Source organism: Pteropus medius, unplaced genomic scaffold, assembly GCF_902729225.1.
Source record: "Pteropus medius unplaced genomic scaffold, Ma_sr-lr_union100, whole genome shotgun sequence".
In the NCBI taxonomy this organism is placed as follows: domain Eukaryota; kingdom Metazoa; phylum Chordata; class Mammalia; order Chiroptera; family Pteropodidae; genus Pteropus; species Pteropus medius.
The window spans coordinates 2,506,151-2,529,539 of record NW_024356336.1 but is presented as its reverse complement, the minus strand read 5'-3'; the positions used below and the strand labels follow the sequence as shown (position 1 = coordinate 2,529,539).

The 23,389-nt window shown below is 43.3% G+C and overlaps 1 protein-coding gene and 1 pseudogene across 1 annotated transcript in view; one reads left to right on the top strand and one right to left on the bottom strand.

Annotated features, from left to right (window-relative positions):
• MYO18B (myosin XVIIIB) overlaps positions 1 to 23,389 on the bottom strand; it is a 247,364-nt gene that overhangs the window by 130,844 nt on the left and 93,131 nt on the right. Inside the window, 4 exon segments of the mRNA XM_039861993.1 lie at positions 5,934 to 6,023; positions 7,212 to 7,355; positions 9,170 to 9,298; positions 14,055 to 14,120. Coding sequence (XP_039717927.1) covers positions 5,934 to 6,023; positions 7,212 to 7,355; positions 9,170 to 9,298; positions 14,055 to 14,120 — 429 coding nt within the window.
• On the top strand, positions 2,852 to 2,970 carry LOC120602041 (uncharacterized; annotated as a pseudogene).

Sequence of the window (23,389 nt, the reverse complement as noted above, 5' to 3'; positions counted from 1 at the left end):
AATATGTGTTGATTATACTAATAAGTGTCTGCGAACCAAGGAGTAAAGCGGGGGCTCCACAGCCTCTGGTATTTGGTAAGTGGGGCCACTTTCCTAAGAACGCCAGGAGAAGGGTCATGATTCCGAGCGGGACACATGGGGATGATATATTACCAGCTGGCCTTGGGAGTAGAAGGGGAAGTTATGTGCTTTTATGAGCTTTTAAAGGGGTCTTCAAAGTTCTCTAGAGCCATAGCCCCTCCCCTCCCAAGAAAAATTAACTCCTTGGGCACTATCACCCACACATCCTGTCTTGAAAATGTCTTTTGGTCCATCCCTCACCTTCGGGATGGAGTCCAAACATCTAACATGACGCTCGTAGCCCCTGTGATCTCGCCCAGCTTCATGGCCTGACCCCCACCGCCGCCCGCCGCACATGAGACACTTCAACCACCAGGACTGTGGGTGCCAGACCAGGTCCCCACACTCTGTCTCTGCTCCTGCTGTGCCCTCTGCCTGGAATGCCTCTCCACCTCATCGCTGGCCAGCTCCTGCTCACCCTTCAAGACTACTCCTCCAAGAAGCCCTACCTGACCTCATTCCCAGTCTGGGTAGATGCTCCTCCTCTATCACGGCCTGTTTGGATCCAGCCAGACCTGGGTTCAAATCCCAGCTCTGCCCCTCACCACCCATGTGATGTTGGGCAAACTGTTTTATTTGTCTGGGCTTCACTTTAAACATAGGGGTACTAACACTTTCCTCACAGTCTTATTTGAAGGTAAAATTAGATAATGCAGGTAAAGGATTTATCACAGCGCCTGGCACAGACACATTGCTCATTAAATGTTACTTTAATTATTAAATTTAGCATTATTCCATTCATTTATTCAATTTGCATTGAATGCTTCGAGGGGTATAGAAATAGCTAAGATATATCATTCTCTTCGAGAAACTCAGTCTGCTGCGGAGTGGGTAAAAAGAATTCAAATACATATTAGTAATAACGGTGATGTCTAAAGACTTGCTATGTGTGATAACTGCTTTATATGCACCTATTATTGTCACCTTTTTGTTGATGATGTCACAAAGGCTCAGAGACTTGAAGAATTTGTCCACAATGCTTTGTACAAAAAGTATAGAAAGCCAACCATCCTGATCAATCTCTGCTCCCATACCAGATATGGCAGCTCAGGTCATTGTACTCATCTCTTACCTTACAAGGTTCTTGGCTTCTTTGTTTCTGTTACAAGGTAGGTAGAGAAGAGATTATGGCTCTGATTTTTATATGGGAAAACTGAGGCACACAGAAAGAACATTCCAGCTTTTACTCTGCTCTGTTGGGCCTTAACTAACTTCACAGTGATCATCAATTAACACACATTATGGCCACAGAGCCTCTGAAGCCAGTTGTCTGCTGGGAATATACCCTCCCCAGTATGCCCTAGCAGTTAAGGCCCAAGAGACCATGACATTCTGAGTTGGATAGGAAACCAGGCTGTCTTATTCTCCTAGGAATCAGAGAATACCACATCACCCCCACAGAGGCACAGAGATGTGGCAGGGCATGGAACTAGGAGTCAGAAGACTTGGGATGTGATCTAGGCTCAGTAACCACTTGACCATGTGACTCTGGCACTTCCCTCATCATCCTAGAGATAAGCAACCAGCCCCACTCAACGACCATCAGGACCAAACTCCCCCAGCGCTTCGCAAATAGACTTTCTGACCTAAATCTCCAGTCCGTACTGTATCCTGGTGGATCCTCTCAGCAATTCCTCATCAAAAAGGGACACCACTCAGACTAATGAGGCCAGACACTGGAGTGCACAGGCCTCAGTCGTTTGCCATAAATAAGGTCTTGGGAAAGCCCAAAATATATTCCAGAGAAAGAAGAACACACACCTCTCTCATATATCCCCATGAGCTCCCATAGCCTTATAGATACTTCCTACAAGAGGACAGGCCAGCTTTCTTGTGAAAATAAAAAACCCCACTTTGCATCAAGGCAGACTTTGCACGCTTGAAGAATATTTATAGCCAGTTTCTCCGAGAATCCTCGTCTCCTCTTCTGCTCCTTTACAAATGAAGCACTTAAATCATTTTGCAATAATGTTGTCTTTTTAATAAGCCTAGTCAAATGGAGTTTCTGATGAGGAGGCACGATGTGTCTCAGCTACATTTCTATTGACTGCTTCCACCCCCTACTGTGACAAGGGGGTGGGGCGCAGAGGCTGTGAATAGGGACTGGGGTGTCTCTAATGCATGGCCCTGCAGGGGTGTCTGCTCCCAAGTGTTAATAGAAAGTCACCAAAATAAAGTAGAACCACGTGGAAGGAGAAACCTTCTATCTGTTCTCTAGCCTGTTTCTCCAAGTGTGGGACCTGAACCAGCAGGTTCAGCAGCACCTGAAAACCTATTAGAATTACAGAAACTCCGGGGCCACCCTAAGCCTACATTCTTTAAGGATCTCTCAGGATCCCTAAGGCAGGTCTCCAACAATCTGTATTCTAACACCTGCTCCAGGGGTTTTGGCCCACTTTCGAGTATAAGCATCACTGCTCTAATGCAGCATGACCACCTGCATCAGGATCCCCTCAAGGCTTCTAAGAACTGTGAAGGACTCCTCCATCAAGATTCCCTTCTGGATCTTGGAAGAGGAGGGCCTGGGGATGCTACAGGGTTAACAGTGATTCTGATGCTCTTTAAAGTGCTAAAGCAACCAATATAAATCCATAGTAGCTTTTTGGGGCAGAAGAGGGAATTAGAGCCCTTTCTTCAAATGAAATCTTACTTGGGCCTCAATATGTTACATTTCACCAAATCTGAGCTGCCATCAATTATAAGATTTACCATTATAGAACGTAATAAAATAGTCTATGGCCATGCCACCCTGAATAAGCCCGATCCAGTCTGATCTCAGAAACTAAGCAGAGTCGGGCCTGATTAGTACTTGGATGGGAGACCACCTAGGAAGACCAGGTGCTGTAGGCATAAAAAATAAGGGATTGTAAGCTGACAAGGTCTTTGCAATCTGTGAGGTCAACCAAAGGTTGCCTCACCTAAAAAAATAAAAAAATAAAAAAGAACGTAAGAAAAGAAAGCACTTGGACACCTGAAATTATATAATTGTATTAACCAATGTTACCCCAATAAACTTAAGAAAAAAAGAAAGAAAGAAAGAAAGAAAGGAAGAAAGAAAGAAAGAAAGAAAGAAAGAAAGAAAGAAAGAAAGAAAGAGCTGCCAATTTTTCGTGTGAGATGCCACTGATTGTTAAGATGCATTCCATTTCAAGAAATGTACAAAGGTGGAAAATAATGTGTACCTGAGAATTGACAAAATATAGAATGAAACCAAAAAAGTGCACCTACTACAACTGAAGCAGGTTTGGGAGATCTGGAGCCCTTTGATCTCTTCCTCACCCTCTGGCAGTTTTGAAGACAGAAAATACAACTTCGAATAATTGCATCAAAAAAGGCAGGCCACAGAGTGGAAGAAGAGATCTGTACCACAGCTATCCAACAACGGAACACATATCCACAATATATAAAGAATTGCTACAAATCAATAAGAAAAGCAACAGAAAAGACTTGAAAGACCACTTTACCAAAGAGGATAGCCAAACAGCCAAAAACACGTGCAAAGCTGCAAATTAAAAATCACAATGAGGCACTACTACACACTCACCAACAACGCTAAATAAAAAAGACAGAAATTGCCAAGTGCTGGTAAGAATGTGGAGCAACCGGAAAGCTCACCTGCTGCCTTGGGAGTTTAAATTGTTACAAACACTTAGCAAATTGCCTGGCAGTATCATTAAACTGAAAATAGAAATAACTTAAAACCCAGCAATTCCATTCTTAGGTATAGTCCTAACATAAATGTATGATATGTGAACCAAAAGACAAGGGCAGGTTTTTTTCATAAGAGTTTAAAACTGGAAACAACCAGTTAGAGTAGAATGGATAAATAGTGGTCTGTACCCACAATGGGGATACTATACAGCCATGAGAATGAATTACACAGCCACCCACAAAACATGGATGAATGTCACAAACATAAATGTCAAACGAAAGAAATCAGACACAAGTAAGTACACACGTTTGATTGCACTTAGACAAAGTTCAAAAATAGAAGAAAATTAGGGTTAGAAATCAGTTTGGTGGTTATCTCTGCAGAGTACTGCCTGAAAGCGGGCATGCCAGGGGGGTTTGGAGGAAGTTGGGAGTGATCTGTTGGTTGTGATCCAAGTCTCAGTCTGGGTGCTGGTTGCATTGGTGTGTTCACTTTGTAAAAATCCATTGAGATGTATACTTACAATGTGTGAACTTGCATGTATGTTGGACCTTAATATACCATTTAAAAAGAAGGAGGAAGATGAGGGATTAAAAAAGAGGAAGAGATGGAATTGGGCAGGAGGAGGAAGAAATCACAACACTTTAGTCTTCTAAATGTGAGATCAATGTACCATCCCACCAGCAGCCTATAAAAGTTCCTGCTGCTATACATCCTTGCCAACACTTGGCTACAAGAGACTTAGATTTTGCCCATCTGAAGTGTGAAATGGTATCTTTGGGCTGTTAATTTGCATTTCTTGCTTGCTAGTTAGGTTGAGCATCTTTCCATGAGTTTATTGCCCATTTGAATTCCTGAACATTTGAACTCTTGAAATAAGAGCTCCCCTCTTGGGAACTGCGAATTTCTATTTTTTGCTCTTTTTCCTCCCTATCGGAGTGTTTGCCTTTTTCTGATGATTTCAAGAAGTTCTTTACATATTCTGGCTACTCTCTGCCAGTTACATATGTTGCAAATTTCACCTCCAAGTATGTGGTGGGTCTTCATTTTTTGCTTTGATAAATAGAAGTTGATATATTACTTTAAAATGAAAAAGGGAATCCTCGTACATTGTTGGTGAGATTGCAACTTGGTGTGGCCACTATGGAAAATAGTCTGGAGGTTTCTCAAAAAATTAAAAATGGATATACCATTTGACTCAGCAATTGCACTTCTGGGTATTTATCCAAAGGAAACCAAAACAATAATTCGTAAAGATCTATGCACTTCTATGTTCACGGCAGCACAATTTACAATAGCCAAGATACAGAAGCAACCTAAATGCCCATCAACGATTGGATAAAAAGTTATGGTTCATATATACAATAGGATATTACTCAGCCATTAAAAAAAATGAAATCCTACCATTGGCAATGACATGGATGGACCTAGAGGTTATTATGCTGAGTGAAATAAGTCAGACAGAGAAAGATAAATACCATATGATTTCACTATATGCAGAATCTAAGGAACAAAAAGAACAAACAAATCAAAAAACTCACAAATATAGAGGACAATCTGGCGATGGCCAGAGGGGAGGGGGGGAGGGGGGCTAAGAGAAATGGGTGAAGGGTTAAAGGCGTACAAATTAGTAGTTGATAGATGGTCACAGGATGGGGAGCATGGCCTAGGGAATGCAGTCAGCATTAATGTATTGGCTAAGTGTAGAGCCAGAGGAGAGAGAGAGCAATCAGGAGTATCATTTTATAAACTACCTAAACGTCTAACCAACATACTGTATACTTGAAAGTAATAAAATAAAACTTTTTAAAAATTAAAAAATAAATAATAATTAAATAAAATAAAATAGTCAAATGTATCATTTTTTTCCCTGAGAGTTGTGCTTTTGTGACTTGTTTAATAAATGTTTCCCTTTGGAGCCAGTTAACATAGGTTTGAATCTAAGGTCTACACTTGCTGGTTGTGTGGCCTCAGGAAGATACCTAATATTCCAGGGCCTCAGTTTTCTCCTCTGTAAAATAAGGACAATAACAATAAACACTTCACAAGGTTATTCCGAAGAGGCTTGTAAAGCACTCAGTGCAGTGCCAGGCACACCATCTTCTTCATGTCCGCAGATGTCACCCTGCACAGAGACCCCACACAGGAGAAATGAAGATACCTTGCTCTCTAGTAGGTCCGCATTCTGCCGAAGTTCATTCCGAGACTTCTCCGATTTCTCTAGCTTCTGTCTCAGTGCAGTAAGCTCCTCCTACAAAAACAAATACCATAACAGAAGCCATTCTGGACCAGTGGTGTGGGTTCCATGTGTGTTATGAGGGCTGGGAAATGGAGTGGGTGATTCAGCCAGCATACCTGCACGATGCCCAGGTGCTGTGTTCCTACAAGGGGCTCTTTCTTTCTCTATCTTCCTTCCTTCCTTCCTTCTTCCTTCCTTCTTCCTTCCTTCCTTCCTTCCTTCCTTCCCATTTCCTGGCTTCCTTCCTTCTTTCCTTCCTTCCTTCCTTCCTTCCTTCCTTCCTTCCTTTTTTCCACCTCTCTCTCCATCTGTCTCTCTGTCTCTGTCTCTGTCTCTCCCTCCCTCACCATTTCTGAACATCAATGTCTGTGCTATGCCAGTCTACTCCACAGCAGCCCAGACTGGGGACCGAATGCATATTCATGGAATGGGCCCATTGCTAACCTGAGCCTGGGCTTGCCTCAGTGGGACAGTGTGATTCAGCTCTTCCTCCTCCCCGAATATCACTTTTCTGCCAGTGACTCAGCACTGTGCTTACAATACCACCATTAGGAGCAACTTACACACACCCACCCCCGGCAGGTGAAAAGAACTATGGAACAAACACACAAAGGAGTCGGACGTGTGGCCATGAAAGAAAAATGAAGAAGCTCCCTATAAAACACGACATGGCATGATTCAAAAAATATTTTTAAGTGACAATGAAAATTGCAAGAGAGCATATGTAGTATTCTCCTTTTTGTGTAAGAAGGAAAGGAATTCTGTGTGTGTGTTTAATTTTTGCAAAAAAGGAACAAGAGGAAGGATAAACCAGAAACCAATCAAAACAGTTACCTATCAAAGGTAGGTGCTAACAGGTAGAAAGGACAGTAAGGGAAGTGTTTTCTGAGAGGTAAGAAGATAAAAGACTTAAAGATCCCACTGTCAGGATTAAATGGTAAGTGTTCATGCATCCCAGGGTAGTCATGGTGCATCTAACCAGCACCTATGAGCCTAGAGAGGAGCTGGGCACAGGAACGAGGGTGGTCCGTGTTGATGGGAGCAGGGGGATATCTGGAAGCGGGGTGCCCAGGGTTGTTGGACAGAGCACTCCTGGCTCAAGAACTTTCAGATGTGGAGGTAGTAGGTCTGGATGCAAGCATCAAGATGGGGTATGGGGAGGGAGTAGCCACCTGGTGACTGCCTGCCATGTAGACCAACCTCTTTGGCACGAAGCTGCTCATCTCCAACGGTGGCACTCAGCAGGGGCCGGAGGGAACCGAAGAGTTGCCACCACGGCCAGTCTTTGACTGCCAGGAACACAGCCATGTTCTTCTGGAGGCACTGTGCGGCCAGCCGATGAATCTGCAGGGGAAGGAGACCAGAGAATTGAGGGGTTCCTTCCCAACCTGGTGAAGGTGAAGGTAAGAGAGGAGGCAGAGGGTGACAAAGGAGATGGAGGAAATATCCTAGTGGAAGGGGTTAGATACTTAAATTTTTTTTTAAAGCTTCCTTCCAGGGAGTCGGGCTCTTGGCATCAGGCATAATACTACAATCGAATCTTGCATGACCTAATAATAATAGACGAGCAGTAGAAAATAGTATGCAATGGGTCATATCTTATCATCAGATTAGGTTCAAAAGGCACCATGCAAGGCAAAAAATGATCCTTGAAAATCCCTAAAATTGCCCATCAGAAACAATGGCCACTATTATGTTGTCGATATTTTGGGAATAGATATCATTCTAAGTGTATTTAGCATGAATTCCATGCTTCTCAAACCTGAGTGTGCATCATAATCTCCTGGAGAATTTGTCAAAACACAGATGGCTGGGCTCCACCCCCAGAGGGTCTGAGTCAGTATGAATCTGGGAAGGGGCCGAGAATTTGCATTGCTAACAGATCCCCAGTTGATGCGGATGCTGCTCTTCTGGGGACCACAGTTTGAGAACCAATGACCTAATTAACGGTTATTGTAAAAGGAAATTGTGCTGACTAACAAGCCAGGAAATCTTTTGCTCTTACCATCATCCCAATAGCCAACACATGTACAGCAGTTACGGGGCTTCACACATGCTGGACACTACCCTGAGCGTCTCACACGCTTTATAGCTCAGTCCTCACTACAGTCTTGTAAAAGCAGGTGTTATTATCATCTCTATTTTACAGATGGGGAAACTGAGGTGCAGAGAGGTAAAAGTCATGGGCCCAGTGCCACACAGCTTCTCAGGGGCAAAGTCAGGATCTGAACCCCTGCAGTCTGGCTGCAGACAGAGTCCAGGCTCTTAACTAACCTCTGTTCCAAATTATTCCAAGGAATAAACTGCCAGAGCGCAGTGGGTCAATGGGATTGCCCACGATGTTTTAATTATTAATGTTCTTGCCTTTTTCTGCTTTTGTCAAGAACATAGACTTGACTTTACAAATTCATATAAGCTGGAAACACAAGTAATGAGACTCCGTACTAGTAGGGGTAATTAATAGTAACAATGCTAAGGTAATAGCAATGAGTATTTATTGAGCAGTTACTATGTGCCACGTACTATACTCAGCGCACATGATCTCATTTCACTTTCACCCAGCTAAGTAAGTGGTGGAGATGGGATTTGAACATAGGTCTTTTATGTCTCCAGAGCCAAGCTGCCTTGTCTCCATTGTGTAGACTCCAGAGAAGAAATTCAGTCTCTGGAGCTCTCTGAAGATAGTGGTTCAGGAATTCAGACTCTTCATTGGCCCTTTGGTCCCAAAGGTCTCAGTGGCCGGATCCTGCCCATGCTCTATCTGCTGACTCATGAAAGATGGGACAGGCTGAAACCATGAACTGACCCCCAAGGGCTTGGACAATCCCCTGGATGCCAAGATCAAGGCTGACATCGTTGGTAATTTGATGTCCATGTCCCAGAAACAATCATAACATCTTGTAAAGTGTCACTGAAAGACTCACCACTTGGTGATTGGTGGGCTGGTAGCACTGGCACTATCATGGGAGATGTGCAGACCCCCATGCTCACCCCAGACCCACTGGATCAGAATCTGCACATTAACAATAACTAGCAGGGGATTTGTGCACAAGAGCAAGTGTAAGAAGCACAAGATTACAGCCCCAGACCAGCACGGATGGTGCTTTTCCAGGATCTCACACCTCTGCCGGGTTCATGAGGCATGCTGGCCTCCATACCTTTAGCTTCTTGAATTCCTGGCGAGACAGAAAGCCCTTGCAGGCTGCCTGGAATAAAATGATGCTGTGAGACACCAGCTTCTCTCGCTGCTTCTCAAGTCTGGAGATCACGCCCGCCTTAAGGAAAACCTGGAAAGAGAGAAGGCGGCAGGTGACTTCTCATCCACTGAACAAGACTGTCTGAATTGGGAGCTGGTTGCCACTCAGACCCCAGTTCTCTTGTATCCACCTAGAATATTTGTTAGCAGTTGCCCTTGACTGAAAGTCTAAATTATCAAAGTATCTAGTCTCCTGATGGCTCTTCTTTCCCTCTGCTAGCCCCTGGATACTCAGAGTGTGGTCCATGCACCAGCAGCATCATTACTGCCAGGGATCTTGTTAGAAATGCAGCACCTTAGGCCCTTCCCCCAGACCTGCTGGATAAGAACCAGTATTTTAACGCCATCTCCAGGGGATTCAAACATACATTTTTTTTGAAAACTGCTAGGGCAGATCTGCCTAAACTTCTCTGGGCACCAGAATTCCCAGATTCCCAGGCCTCACCCCAGGAAAGACTGAATCTGTGGGTTTGGTGTCAGTCATGGAAATGAGAGTTTTTTGAGGAGTGGCAGCCTAGAAATCCTCAGTCCTGCCTTATGAGGAAGGGCAGAGAATGTGGGGGAAGTGAGGCCAGCCCTCCTTGGTCAGGGAGAATGGGGCCAGGCTGGTGCCACCCACGGAAGGTGCTCAGGCATCTAGCGGAAAATGGCAGTCCACAACTTCCAGGCTTTGGTTCATCAATAATGGATGAAGGCCTCTGCAGCAATGTGATCAATGCCTCCTCAGCATCCCGCAGGGCCACCTTTGAATAGACTGCAAGGAACACAAAAGGATTTTCTGAGAGAGCCCGAGCTTTGGGGCCAGGCTGTAGGGTAGCTACACTTGGTCTCAGGTCCCCAGAGGCAAAGGAAAGGTGCTCATGGTGGGATTTGAGTCAATGACAGGGAGAAGGGGTTACTTTTCAGATGCCTTTATGCTTATTTCTAGTACAGCCCTGTGCATTTCTTTGCCAGATATAGCTTATTACCCCAAAGATGTCTGATTTCTCTAGAAACACTGGACAGTTCCATCTTAATCAGTGACATTATCAAGTATTTGGCGACATTACCGATTAATGGTTAACACTTCATGGAGCCCTTACTGCTGTTCTGGATCTGAACCAACCACTTGATATGCACGTAAAGCACTTTGCATGCATAATCCTATATGGCAGTTGTTATGACCCTCCCCCCCCCATTTTATGGAGGGAAAAACTGAGGCTGAAGAAAGGCCGTTCACCATGATCCCCCACTAGTAAATGGCAGCACGAGGAGTTATGTTCCTCTATATGACTCCAGATAAGGCTACAATTATCACTGAATGTAATCAATATTTACGTGGCATCTACAATTTTCAAAGCTTTTTCTCCTATGTCCCGTTTTAACATTCAAAACAACCCTGTGAGGAATCTATTGGTTCAGGAAGGTCGTGTAACCGACTCAAGCTCACACAGCCAGTGATCAACTTGAACCAAAAACCTTGAGTTCATCTCCGGCACCTCGTCTCCATGTCAACATGAGGCTTCGTTTCCTTATTCATTATTCGAACTTCACACACCTGAAGTTTGAGCTTGCATCCTAATTTGATTCGATGTAGAACAAAGGGTCTCGATAGTCTCCATTCCCCTAAATTCATTTTCTGTAATGAAGACCACACTGCCAACCCCGCAGCAAACGCTTTCTTGATGGGAAAATGAAAATTAGCACACCCAATCGGTGCTAACTCTGTTTTTGCAACCCTCCATCGCCTTACAGAACACTTCCTATCAGCCAGAGCCACCAAGACAATTAGCCTCATTGAAATAAAGACACGATTGACTCATTACCTATCAGATTGCTTCAGTAATGACTGTATTAATTTCACAAGCTAGTGAGTCCCAAAAGCTGCTATAAAAAAAAAAATCAATGATCAAAGTGATGACAACACTAGTTCATATATTACAAAAGGCGGCAGCTGCTGCCTAAACCACTATTGATTAAGTATGAAGCTTTCATTAAAAAGATAATTGGAAATGACCATACCCAGAACGAGAATAAGTCATTGCCTCTGCAGAATCTTATTTTGATTTTTTTCCCCCTTTTAATAGCATATTGCCAACCAGAAGGCCACTGCATGTGGAATTCCACCTTATTTGTAAATGTCATGGCCCTCAGCAGAGGCCTCAATAAGACACCAGGGGCTGAAAATCACAAAGAAAAATCTAAATTATTCGCTTTTCATGGGTCCGGCTGCTTATCGGACCTAAGCAGAGTGTAACATCCTAACATCCTCATCTTTAAGGAATCTATGAGGGCCATTGTTATGCAAGCTGTTTTTTTTTTCTCTAAAACTGCTGAAGGCCATGGTTAAAAAATCTGATATGGTAATAGCTTCCATATCTGGTACTGCTGAGGAATTGGCTCTTCTCATCTTAGTAATTTTCTAAGTTTAATTCTTTAAACGTTAAAATGTTGTCCTGTTTGATAAGCATCTTGCCCTACTGACAAATGCTTTCAACAACTAATGACAGCCATATCCTGTTAACTGACAATTTACAGGTTTCCACAGCCAACTTGAGAGGTAGAAAGCAATGGCCTCATTTTATGGATGAGAGGACTGAGGCTCAGAGGCGAGATCACTCACTCAAGATTCACTCACTCAAGATTCGCACAGTGGAGCCTGGGTATGGGCTAGGTCAGTCTCTTCTCTCTTCCCACCTATTAAGTGCCGAATCCTGCAATGCATGAGAGTTGCATCTGCCCTTAAAGATGTCAGTCTATTGCCTACCCTGGCTTCCAAAGGATACACTGACCTTAATTTGCTCTTGATCATTTCTTAGTGAAAATCAAGTATTACTCAATAATAATAATCTTTTATTACTGGGATGTTTGGCTTATAGACTGCTTGCCCTCACCACTGTGAAACTATATAGCGATTTCTCACCTTCTGCTTTCTTCCTTGCTTGCAATAGTTGCTAGGAACATAGGGACTGGTTTTTATATTTATGAAATAACTAGTAATTATCTAGACTTGTGGTTCTCAAACTTGAGTGAGCATTGGAATCTCCTAGAGCAGCAGTCCCCAACCTTTCTGGCATCAGGGACTCGTGCTCCTAAGAGAATCTTAATGCCTGATGATGTGAGGTGGAGCTGAGGCGGTGATGCTAGTGCTGGGGATCAGCTGCAAATACAGATGAAGCTTCAGTCATTCGCCCTCTGTTCACTTCCTGCTGTGCGGTCTGGTTCCTAACAGGCCACAGACAGGTACCAGTCGGCGGCCCAGGGTTTGGAGACCCCTCCCCTAGGGGACTTGTTACATCCCAGACTGCTGGGTCCCACACCCAGAGTTTCAGAGTCACCGGGTCTGAGGTGGCACCTGAGAGCTTATGTTTCCTGCAAGCTCTCAGGTGGTGCTGGTCTAGAGAGCTGCTGGTCTAGAAGGATAAAGTTGTTGGAGCTGAAGAATAATTCCTCTGAGTCCAAACCATAAAGACCAGTATGTAAAGACTGCTATCTATTTCCATTAATAAATAATAGAACTCATGGTGTATTTAAAAGACTCTGAATTTGAACCAATCCATCTTTTCATGGGATCTACACCAAGAGAAAGTAAGGGAAAAACAGAAATAATACGTGAAGTTGCCTAGTGTAGCACCTGGCTCCTGGTGGGAGCCCAGTAACCAACAAGTTTATCTCTCCTGGAAATGTCTGCAAGGTTGTTGCCAACTCTCAGCAGAATAAACAAGGTTGAGACCATAGTAGACTAATAGTTTCAACCAATACACTTTAGCAAGATCCAGAAGTCTACAGGGCAAGGTTAGTGTGTGTCTCGGGTAACAGTATCAATGACTGTGAGCTCTCCAAGGAAGGAGGTGTGATGGTACAAGCTACTCAGGGTTCCAAGAAGTACTAATGGCCAATAATGCCACCATGGTGGGCTTTGGGAGACCAGAGTCCTTCCCCAGTACCTCTCAAAGCACTTGGAAGCGAAAGGTAATTGACAAAGGTTTAATGGTTGATGTTAATCAATCAGTAGATAACTAAGTAGGGAGATGGATGGGGCACTTTTTTTTGGTCTATTTTCTTTCCAGTTTGTATTTCTAACCTTTTCCCCTTGTGCCCTGCCCATCACCTGGTCATTTACAATCTCAGTACCCTAATTCCCAAACTATAACCCATGGAACACTAGTTTTGGGAGATTGTAATGGGTCTTCCACAAAAACAAAAGTCAATTCGTTTGGAAAGTCCTAAATACTATATTTTCCCTCTTGAAAATTTGCAGGATGTATGAGCATATTAGAATTCTTTGAAATGTTTTAGACATTTTTGGGAGAGCTTTTAGCTCAACACCAGTTTGGAAAAAGCTATTTTTTCTCAACTCCAATAATCATGGGCCTTCTTCTCAAGCCCTTTCTTTTCACTTACAGCTGCAAATCAGCGAGGACTGCAGTTGCGTTACAGTTGGTTGCAAAGTAAAAGTTACAAGGCTCTGATTTAGGATCAGTTTTTCCTCTCAGGTTTTATGGCAGCTCTTCCTGGGGCTCGGAAAGGCATCTTGAGGTCCAGTATGTTAACTCTTCCCAACCACTGAAGCCCCAGGGAGTGTAACTTCTAATAAGTGATATTTCCTCCCTGTTATTTCCTCTCACACCTATAACATTTTATCTTCATGGCCTTGTAAAATAGGGCAGAAAATCACCAGCCTTGTTTTCAGTTTGTTGAAAAGGAGACGCACAGAAGTAGTGGACACTGAGGTAGGAGATGCATCGGGTCTCATCTGGGTCCCTAATGTGATGGGCAGAATGGCCTAAGAAAGAAGTTCCACTCACTTGGCTGTGCCCCATGGCTACTGCCTTCTTCTCCAGGTCCAGGGTCTGCAGGAGCTCGTTCACAGCCTGGGGAGAAGAAAAAAGAGGTGAAGATAGATAGAAGGCAGTAGACTCCTAAAGTGGAAGGTCAGGCTGCCTGGATGGCTAGAGAGAAAGGACGGCCGGCTCCACATGTCTGTCAGCTTTGGCTAACACAGACCTCACCTCTGTTAGGTGATGAACATGTACTGAGGACCTACTGTGTGCCATCCACTCCTCTGGGACCTTCAAAGACACCATTTCATTTCATCCTCAAAGCAACCCTAGTTGGGTCATCATACTACCATGCCTGTTTAATATAGAGGAGAAAAACCAATGCATATAAAACTAAATGAAGGATGTGTCTGCTATGGAAGACAGTATGGTGGTTCCTAAAAATATCAAACATAGAATTACCATATGATCCAGCAATTAAACTTCTGGATATATACCCCAAAGAAGTAAAAGCAGGGACTCGAAGAGATATTTATACACGCATGTTCACAGCAGTATTATTCACAATAGCCAAAAGGCAAAAGCAACACAAGTGTCCACTGAAAGATGGATAGATAAACAAAATGAGGTATATACACACAATAGACATTAATCAGCTTTAAAGTGGAATGAAATTCTGACAGTTGCTACAGTACGGATGAACCCTGAGGATACTATGCTAGGCGAACTCAGTCAGTCACAAAAGGACAAATACTTGTATGTTTCCTTATATGAGGTTCTTAGAGTAGCCACATTCATAGAGACAGAAAGTCAAGTGGTGGTTAGCAGGGGCTGGCGGGAAGGGGTTTGAGAGTCAGTGTTTAATAGGTACAGAGTTTCAGTTTTGTAGGATGAAAGTTCTGGAGATGGATGGTGGCGATGGTTGCACAACAATGTGCATGTACTTAATACTACTGACCTGCATTCTTAAAAATGATTAAAATGGTTAATTTTGTGTTACGTGTATTTCACACACATACACACACACACACACACAACACACACACACACACACACCCCTAAAGAAGGTATTTTTTTCAAGGTTATAAGGTTACACATGAAGAAAACTAGATTCAAATCGAGGTCTGGCCACATTGCAACATCTGTGTCTTGACTGCTTCATATGACCAGGATGGCTCCAAAGAATCCTAGGCCACTAGGAAATTCACCCACTGTGTCACTAAAGCCCCTGTGACAATTACCCCAACACAGTCCTTCTCTCATTCTACTCACCAGAGACTGCCTCACTCTCAAAAATATTTGCTAAATAAATGACATAGCCATTTGTGTGCCTGACCTAGATTATAGATGGTGAGCCTACGTTTAATTCATCTCTTATTTCCTCCACTGCACCTGGTACTAGTCAATGCATATGGTAGGAGTTCAATAAATATAATGGCTAGCTGAACGAATACCCAAACGAAAGAGATCCAGTGGGGATAAGGGTGGGGGGCAGAAAATAGACCCATTCAGGAGAAACAAATTCATTCCTGGATGCAGCATTGGCCAAACCAGACCACCAGCCATGTAATGGAATTTTCCTCTTTTTATAAAGTCCTGCAGGCTGAAACAAACTTGCCAGAGATGTGTCCCCTCAGATAAACACAGGTTGTGCCTGGTTTGTGACTCCCAGTTCCCCCTCCCACTCCACCCACATGCCACCCCTCATGGACCTTCAATCCACTGAAAATCCTAAAGTCAATTTTTAGAATAAACTGTCAGAAAAGCAATTGCAACGCTCAAGAAGCAAAAGGTATTATGAGACTGGAGTAATTTAGCAGATGAGTTTCAATTCCATGGGTTATGAGCATCACAGAAAACTTCCTAATATCAAAAAAAAAAAAAAGCTATTGAAAATCTAGTCCAAGACTGTAATCTGGGAGGAATTCCCCTCCTCTCACTTCCTGGAAGAACATTCTATAACGCCCCTCCAAAAATTCAGTGGTTTCGCTTATTACATTTTGACCAAAAACGTTCCAAGGGAGCTATAGGCAGCAGAATGCATAAAGCCAATACATCCAAAACACAACATCTTTTCTCTCTGCACAAGAGGAAAATAAAATGAAAATGGGCTGAACATAGGATGAATGAAAAATAAATGAAACCTACAGCCAATGAAGCTTTTAAAAATCTACCTTGGAGTTAATACCCAGAGGAGATGTTTGGGGCGGGGGCGGATCAGAATCTGGAGTTAGAACCACCTTGGTTTTGGCTCTCATGAACTGTGTGACCTTGGACAAGGATTTTACTCTGAGCTGTAGGCTCCTCTTCAGAAAAATGGAGGGAGGTGTCGCACGATTTCGGAAGGTCCTGTGGTTGTGCTTGCAAAGGATTTGACACAGTACCTGGCACATAGGAAGCACTCAGCAAATTTCATGAGGTAGTCTTGATGTCCTCGAGCCAGTCCGACCAGCTCTGTCATGGTTGAAACCTGGCAGAGGTGCTACAGACCGTGGACTAAGCTTCCATTTCTCAGGTACACCCAAACACTGCCAAAACACACACCTGACCCCCACAATATCCGAGGATCCTTCGCCACCTTCTTGTTTTCTTAGAGCCCTTGAGATGTCTGCGTAGTCAAGAATATTAGGCCTGACAAAAATATTCTGTCCTGCTGACCTCATCTTACGGAGAAGAAAGTTTAGGTCCAATTGGTGGGATGAGTGGCTACAAGCATTGAATGATACTTCTGACCTTCATTTTCCTTACTTGCAAAATGGTGATAATATTCCCTGCCCTGCCTGCACAGGTGTTGGAATGAATAATTGAGAATCTGTGAACATGACTTTGTAAGTGACTTTGTACTTAATTACTATTATTATCATCATCATTAATATCACTCTTACATTGAACCATATGAAACTGTCACTTGTTTAGGTGAAACATCAGTGATTTCATTTGGTTGTACATTAATGTAATCATTGTCCAGCAGCCAGGTGACAGAATTCAGAGCAATAATCCTGGTTTATTATAAGAAATTTCTTCCTTGTCCTGCATCTCTGTGGAATCAGCTACTCCATCCTCATTGTCCAGATAACGGAGGCTTATCTCTCTCTCAGCATGGAGAGTGTTGAGTAAAATGTTGCCCATTTTGCTCCAAGGAAATAGTTTTCTACTGTTTCTGAAACTGAGCACTGCTCCAAGTGCCTTATACATAACTCATTTTATTTTCAAACCTCTGTAAAAGGTACTATCTTGTGCCCATTTTACAGAGAAAGAAAATGAGGTCCCGGGCAATAAAATTATTTGTCAAAGGTCATATGCTAAGAAGTGAGGGATGAGGTGCAACCCCAGGGAATCAGGTTCTCAAAGTTCTTCTCTGCCCTCTGACTCTGGGATCCAGTACAGCCCTACCATTCACTAGGCTGCGTGACCCTGAGCAAGCAGGTTAGTCCTCCTGTCTGATCCTCATATTCTAGAATATGTTGAAATCGTGCCTATCCTACAAGGATGTAGCAGGGACTTAATGAGGTCACAAAAGCAGCATGTAGGAGTGAGACTTCCAGAATGATAAAGCAAGGAAATTGATAAATTCTTTCACCCCCCCAAAAAAATGATAAAAAATGGATATGATTTTCAAAAACAAGTTTCATACTCTGGAAACTGGGCCAGGGAATACAATAAATTGAGAAGCATTTATTCAAGAAAAACCAATTTAACCTCAGGTAAGAACAGTGGGGGTTTGTGCCAACCTTGACTAGGGCTCTTCCATTCCCCACCAAGCTCTGTCACTGCAGTAAACCCACCAGAGGGAGACAAACTGTGAAATTCACTTCTATAGAGTGAGGCACAGGAAAACGCCACACCCAGGATCATTATCAGAAACAGTATTGATCTTGGCAGCAAACAAATGAAGAAGGTCAATGGCACTGCTAGCCTAAGGTTGTTATCCTGAGTGGGACAGGCAATAGACATTAACTAGCCAAAAACTTAACAAGGAGATGTAGGGAATGGAACAGCCGTAGTGCACCATTATAAGCGCCTACATATTCCTGGCAATTGGAAGGCTGTATCATGCTCAAGGCCACATGTATGCACAGGAGAGATGGAGATGGCCCTAGCTACCTACATATCCCTATTTAAACACAGGCAGAAAACATGTGAAATAGCCAAACAAAACGTGAAAACTAGGACACACTGTAAATGCCTGGACATTGAATTCATTTCTCAATGCACACACAGCTCCATAAGAATTAGGTGAATGCTTCACAAATTTAAGGTATTTGATCACAACCTCTGCTGACTACCAAACTGACCCTGAAAACTCACATTTATTAAAAAAAAAAAAAAGAATAAAAAACTGAGCAGAGGTATCAGAAATCTCATACCATGGGGGAGACAGACTCCATAAATCTAGTCCAGATAAGTTAGTTACTAAATAGTTGGGAAAAGATTGGAACCTAGAGATCTTATCCCAGATTATGTAAAATGTCCAGTTTTCAACAGAAAATTACAAGACATTCAAAGAAACTGGAAAGTGCAACCTATACTCAAGGAAACAAACAAACAAAAAAGCAGTCAATAGAAACCTTCTGTGGGCTTGGAAGCTGAACTTGACAAAGACTTCCAGGCAGCTATTATAATGCACACAGAGTGCTTACTATCATGCCTGGCACATGATATTTCAGTAAATACTAGTAACTGGTGGAGGTTCTGAGGTTTAAGCTCTTCTTTAGCACTGTGGAGTGATAACACACCCTTCACCTTCACCAATCTAGGCACAGATTATGAGTCCTTGAATATACCTGGGAGAAACCCAAGTGATACCTCCACTTACAGAGCCCCTTTGTCTCCTAGAATTTTACATAGAGCTTTCTCTCCAATGTTTAACAGGGATGTACCCCAAAAGCATATGGCTGACATCGTATAAGAAGCTTTACATGCTAGACAGGCAATGAGAGACTCCAGGGATAATGAAGAGCCATGACTGAGAATTCCTTCCTCAACTCACTCCTCAATGAGTGGTGTGAAATGGAGAATCCGTGTCTGTGGAATTGGAAGTTCATCCAGTGAACTATCTGGCTTCCATGAGCATAGCACCTTCTCCATAAACACCATGGCCCAATGACCACCATGGCCAACAGCTGCCCTCTGTTGGGTGCCTACTATGTGCCAGGAGCTTCATTATGCCCAAGTACATGTTGTCTGTGGTCATACAGCTATCAAGTATCAAGGGGCATGGGTGAATGGAAAGAGAGGTGTGAACACCAGGATTTGAACCAAAGTCTGTCTGACTCTAAACCACATGGTTTTAAGCACTGGACTTCTCATTTACACATTGATCAAGCCACTCCATAAAGATGGAGACTTTGTCTGCTATTTAATTCTATATGCTCAGGACTATAAATAGAATGCCTGGCACAAAGCAGAAACTATATGAACACACACACACACACACACACACACACACACACACAATTGGTTGGTTAACACTGAATGGAAAATGCACATAATTATTAAAACAGTAGACTCAAACTGGAGGACAGTAAGGTGAGCAGGAAAAGTATGATGGATAAATTCCAGAGGACTAAGGCTATGGGAACACATCATTCAGCACCCTGAGAACAGACAGGTCCCCTTTCCAGCCATGGGCTCGTAGGGACCTCTTCCCACCCAAAAGGGACTCTGAGACAAATTCAGGAGAGGTTGGGAATGTCCAACCAGGGTCTGAGATGGAATAAGAGTGCTTGCCTTTGAGAAGATAAATTGACATCCCTTAATTGTGTTCTTCAGATCAAGTCCCCAGGGATAGATTTTGTTGGCTAAAATCAATCAGCACTTTCGGGAGGAGGAAGACTCAAGGGTTTCTTCACATTGATCAGAGAGAATTGACAACTCCTGCCTCAGCAGCAGAAAGACTGAAGGGACCAGAATCTGGGGAATAGCCAAGGTCGGCTGAAAGAAGTCCTCCACTGACCTGCCTGAGAGTCCACCATTATGATAACTCTGTATAATCTCAACCAGATGAGATAACCTGGGAGAGAGGATCGGGACCCAAGAAGATTACGGAAAAATATAAAGTCATGATGGAGACCTGAGCATATGTATATGTATCTAGAAGAGACAGGGGCGTCCTGAACAGCTGGAGGTCAGCATGAGGATACTGTTCTCTAAAGAAGACCATGGAATGGGCAGAATGGACTTCACTTCCTTCATAATTTTGTTTAAGCCAGTTCAAGTAATAAAGATCAGGTGTTCTATGTCACTATCTATTTGAAACCTTTCAGTGGACCATAACTAACCACCTGATAAAGCCCAGAGTCTCTAGCCCTGCTAACAATGACCCATGGTCCTGCCAACATCTTGAGCCCCTTTCCTTGACACTTGGCATCCTTTATGCTTCAGCTACACAAAACTAGCCATGCAACCCCACGGCTCCAGGTCTTTGCACGAACTGTACCCAATGTGTGCACTTCTTACCCGATTCTTCCAAATTATCCCACCAGCCTCAACTCAATTATCACCCTCTCTGAGGTGTCTTCCCTGAGTAGCCAACCCTCACCCCTACTTCAAACATCAAAAGATTTAGGGGTTTTCCCTGGGGAATCCAAAAGCCACCCTTCTGTATGGAAATTGCTTGTTTTAGTCTTTCTCCCCACCTGTAAGACTATGTTCTGTTCATCCTTGTATCTCTGGCCCAGTAAAAGATAGGCACTTGGTTAAAGTTGGATGAAATTAATAATTATTATCTTAAATTAACATCGTGGATGGCACATTCTGTAAGTAACTTCACTGAACACTGCCTATCCTCAGAGACCTTCCATTCAAAAGTCCTGTGTGATCATGACAAGGTGCTCAATATCACTGATCGTCAGGGAAATGCAAACTGCAACTACAATGAGATACCACTTCACATCCATTAGGATGGCTACTATAAAAAAAAAAATAGCAGGAAATAACAAGTGTCACTGAGCTGTGGAGAAACTGGAATCCTTATGCACTGTTGGTAGGAATGTAAAATGGTGTAGCTACTATGGAAAACAGTTTGGCGGCTCCTCAAAAAATTAAATATAGAATTACCATATGATCCAGCAATTCCACTTCTGAGCATCTACCCAAGAGAATTAAAGCAGGGATTCCAGCAGATATATTTACACCCATGTTCATAGCAGCATTATTCACATTCGTCAAAAGGTGGAAGCAACCCAAGTATCCACTAGCAGATAGATGGGTAAACAAAATGCTGTAAATATACACAATGGAATGTTATTCAGTCTTAAAAAGGAAAAAAAATTCTGGCTCATGCTACAACATGGATGAACGCTGAGGACGTTATGCTAGGCGAAATTAGCCAGTCACAAAAGGATAAATACTGTATGGTTCCTTCTGTGAAGTACCTAGAGTAGCCAAATTCATAGCCGCAGAAAGTAGAATGGTGGTTGCCAGGGGCTGGGGGAAGCAGGTTGGGGAGTTAGTGTTTCATGGGTACAGAGTTTCAGTTGGAGAAGATGAAAACAACTCTGGAGATGGATGGTGGTGATCGCTGTACAACAATATGAATGCACTAAATGACACTGATCTATAGGCTTAAAGATGCTTTAGGTGGTCAATTTTATGTTCTGTATTTTACCACAATAAAAAGTAAATAGCCCTGTGTTCATGGCCTATTATGTTGCCTGGCAAAGGAATCTGAGAGCCTGAGTTCACATCCCGGGGCTACCACTACCTGGCTGGTGGCTTCAGTTGCCTCTGCTTTAAAGTGGGGTTAATTCCCAGAGTAGGAAGCCTTTATCTTTTGAGGGCTGGTTCAGGTCAAGGATCTGTAACCTTTTCACATCGTGCCTAATATATTGTGATGGGAGTTTGTGCGCATGTGATAAAAGGCAGATGCTATTTTTGTTTCAGGGACACAAAATATCCAGCAGGTACCCACCGAATGAGAGCACTTCACTGGCAGGAAAAAAAAAAACAGTGTTTGAGCGCCACATATTAGGCACACAGGGGACCTCTCCAAGGCTCATTTTACACCCTGACAATGAAGTCTCTCTGCTGCCGTCTAGTGTCTAATGACAATATTGACCTTTCCTAGCTGTCAAACTTGTCTTCTTAAATCCTGGGGTCTTAACTGCTTTACACACACAGGCTGACAGTTTGCCCACCGGAGCACATGTTCATGTATAATTCATAGCTTATCGCATTGCTTGGCAAATGAATATTTATCAGCTTTTTCATAAGAGGCAGGATGGTGTTTGCTACCAAAATTCTATGCTGCAGCAAATGAAATTTGTGAGCAAATAAAAAAAGAATAAGAAGTGAAAACTCCCCCACTAAGTCTATCCCACTTGTAATTTTCCATTTTCTGAGGCTTCCAGCATGTACATGGAGGTGGTTTTGGTTTGGCTACAACAAAGAACTGCTGAGTCGTCCAGAATAGAAACGTTTCCATATGCTACACCCACTGCCACCACAGAAAACTCCCCCATGCCTCATTTCTGTGCTGTTATCAACTGCAGAGGAGGCCAAGACCCTTTCAATGGCTTCATTCCAGATGCTCTGAACAGAAATCGAGTTGGGAGGAACCAACCCCAAATGAAGATTGGCACTCAGCGGTTGGTGGCATCAAGCCAGGTAGGGTTTTGTGGCTTTCAAGATGGGCTGCCACTCAGAGAAGGGATGGCCCTGAACCACACAAGCTCAGTCTGATGTCCCTTCCCCATGGTGAGTTAGGAGGGCCACATAGAAGATGCTGCCTTGTCTTCAGGAGGTGGCCTGTGCCCTGGTCCCTATTGCAGAAGAGCCAAGAAAAGATCTAATCATTGTGACTCTGTTTACTCTTCCATCCTCATGACTCGTTGATAGAGGATTCCAGGGCTGACGGTCTCAAGCACACACGGGCACACTCACCTGGAGATAAAGTCAACAGGGTTGTGAGGGTAGGTTGTGTGGCTTGGTTGCCATCTCTCTGGCCTTGAAAGACAATGATGATGCTGGTGTCGACGTGGATGCTGGTGATGCTGACAATAGTAGTTCATATGTACTAAGCCCTTATTGTGTGCCAGTACCTGTGTCAAGCACATCAACTATACTATTACATGCAGTCCTCAAAACACCCCATTGAGGTAGGCATTGTTGTTTCCACTTTACAGATGAGAAAACTAAGGCAGAAAAACGAAGAAACTTGCTTATGTTCATATAGCCCCAGCTGGGAGTCAGATGCAGGTCTGTCTGACTCTGGAGCCCAAGTTGTCTCAACTACCCTCCCTGGAATCAAGAAACTTGGTTTCAGGGACAAAACACATGAACGCCTGGCTGTGTAGCCTCAAGGGAGTCAATTCATCCCTATATGACTCTGTTTTCTCATTTGTGTAAGGGCCATAATAGCT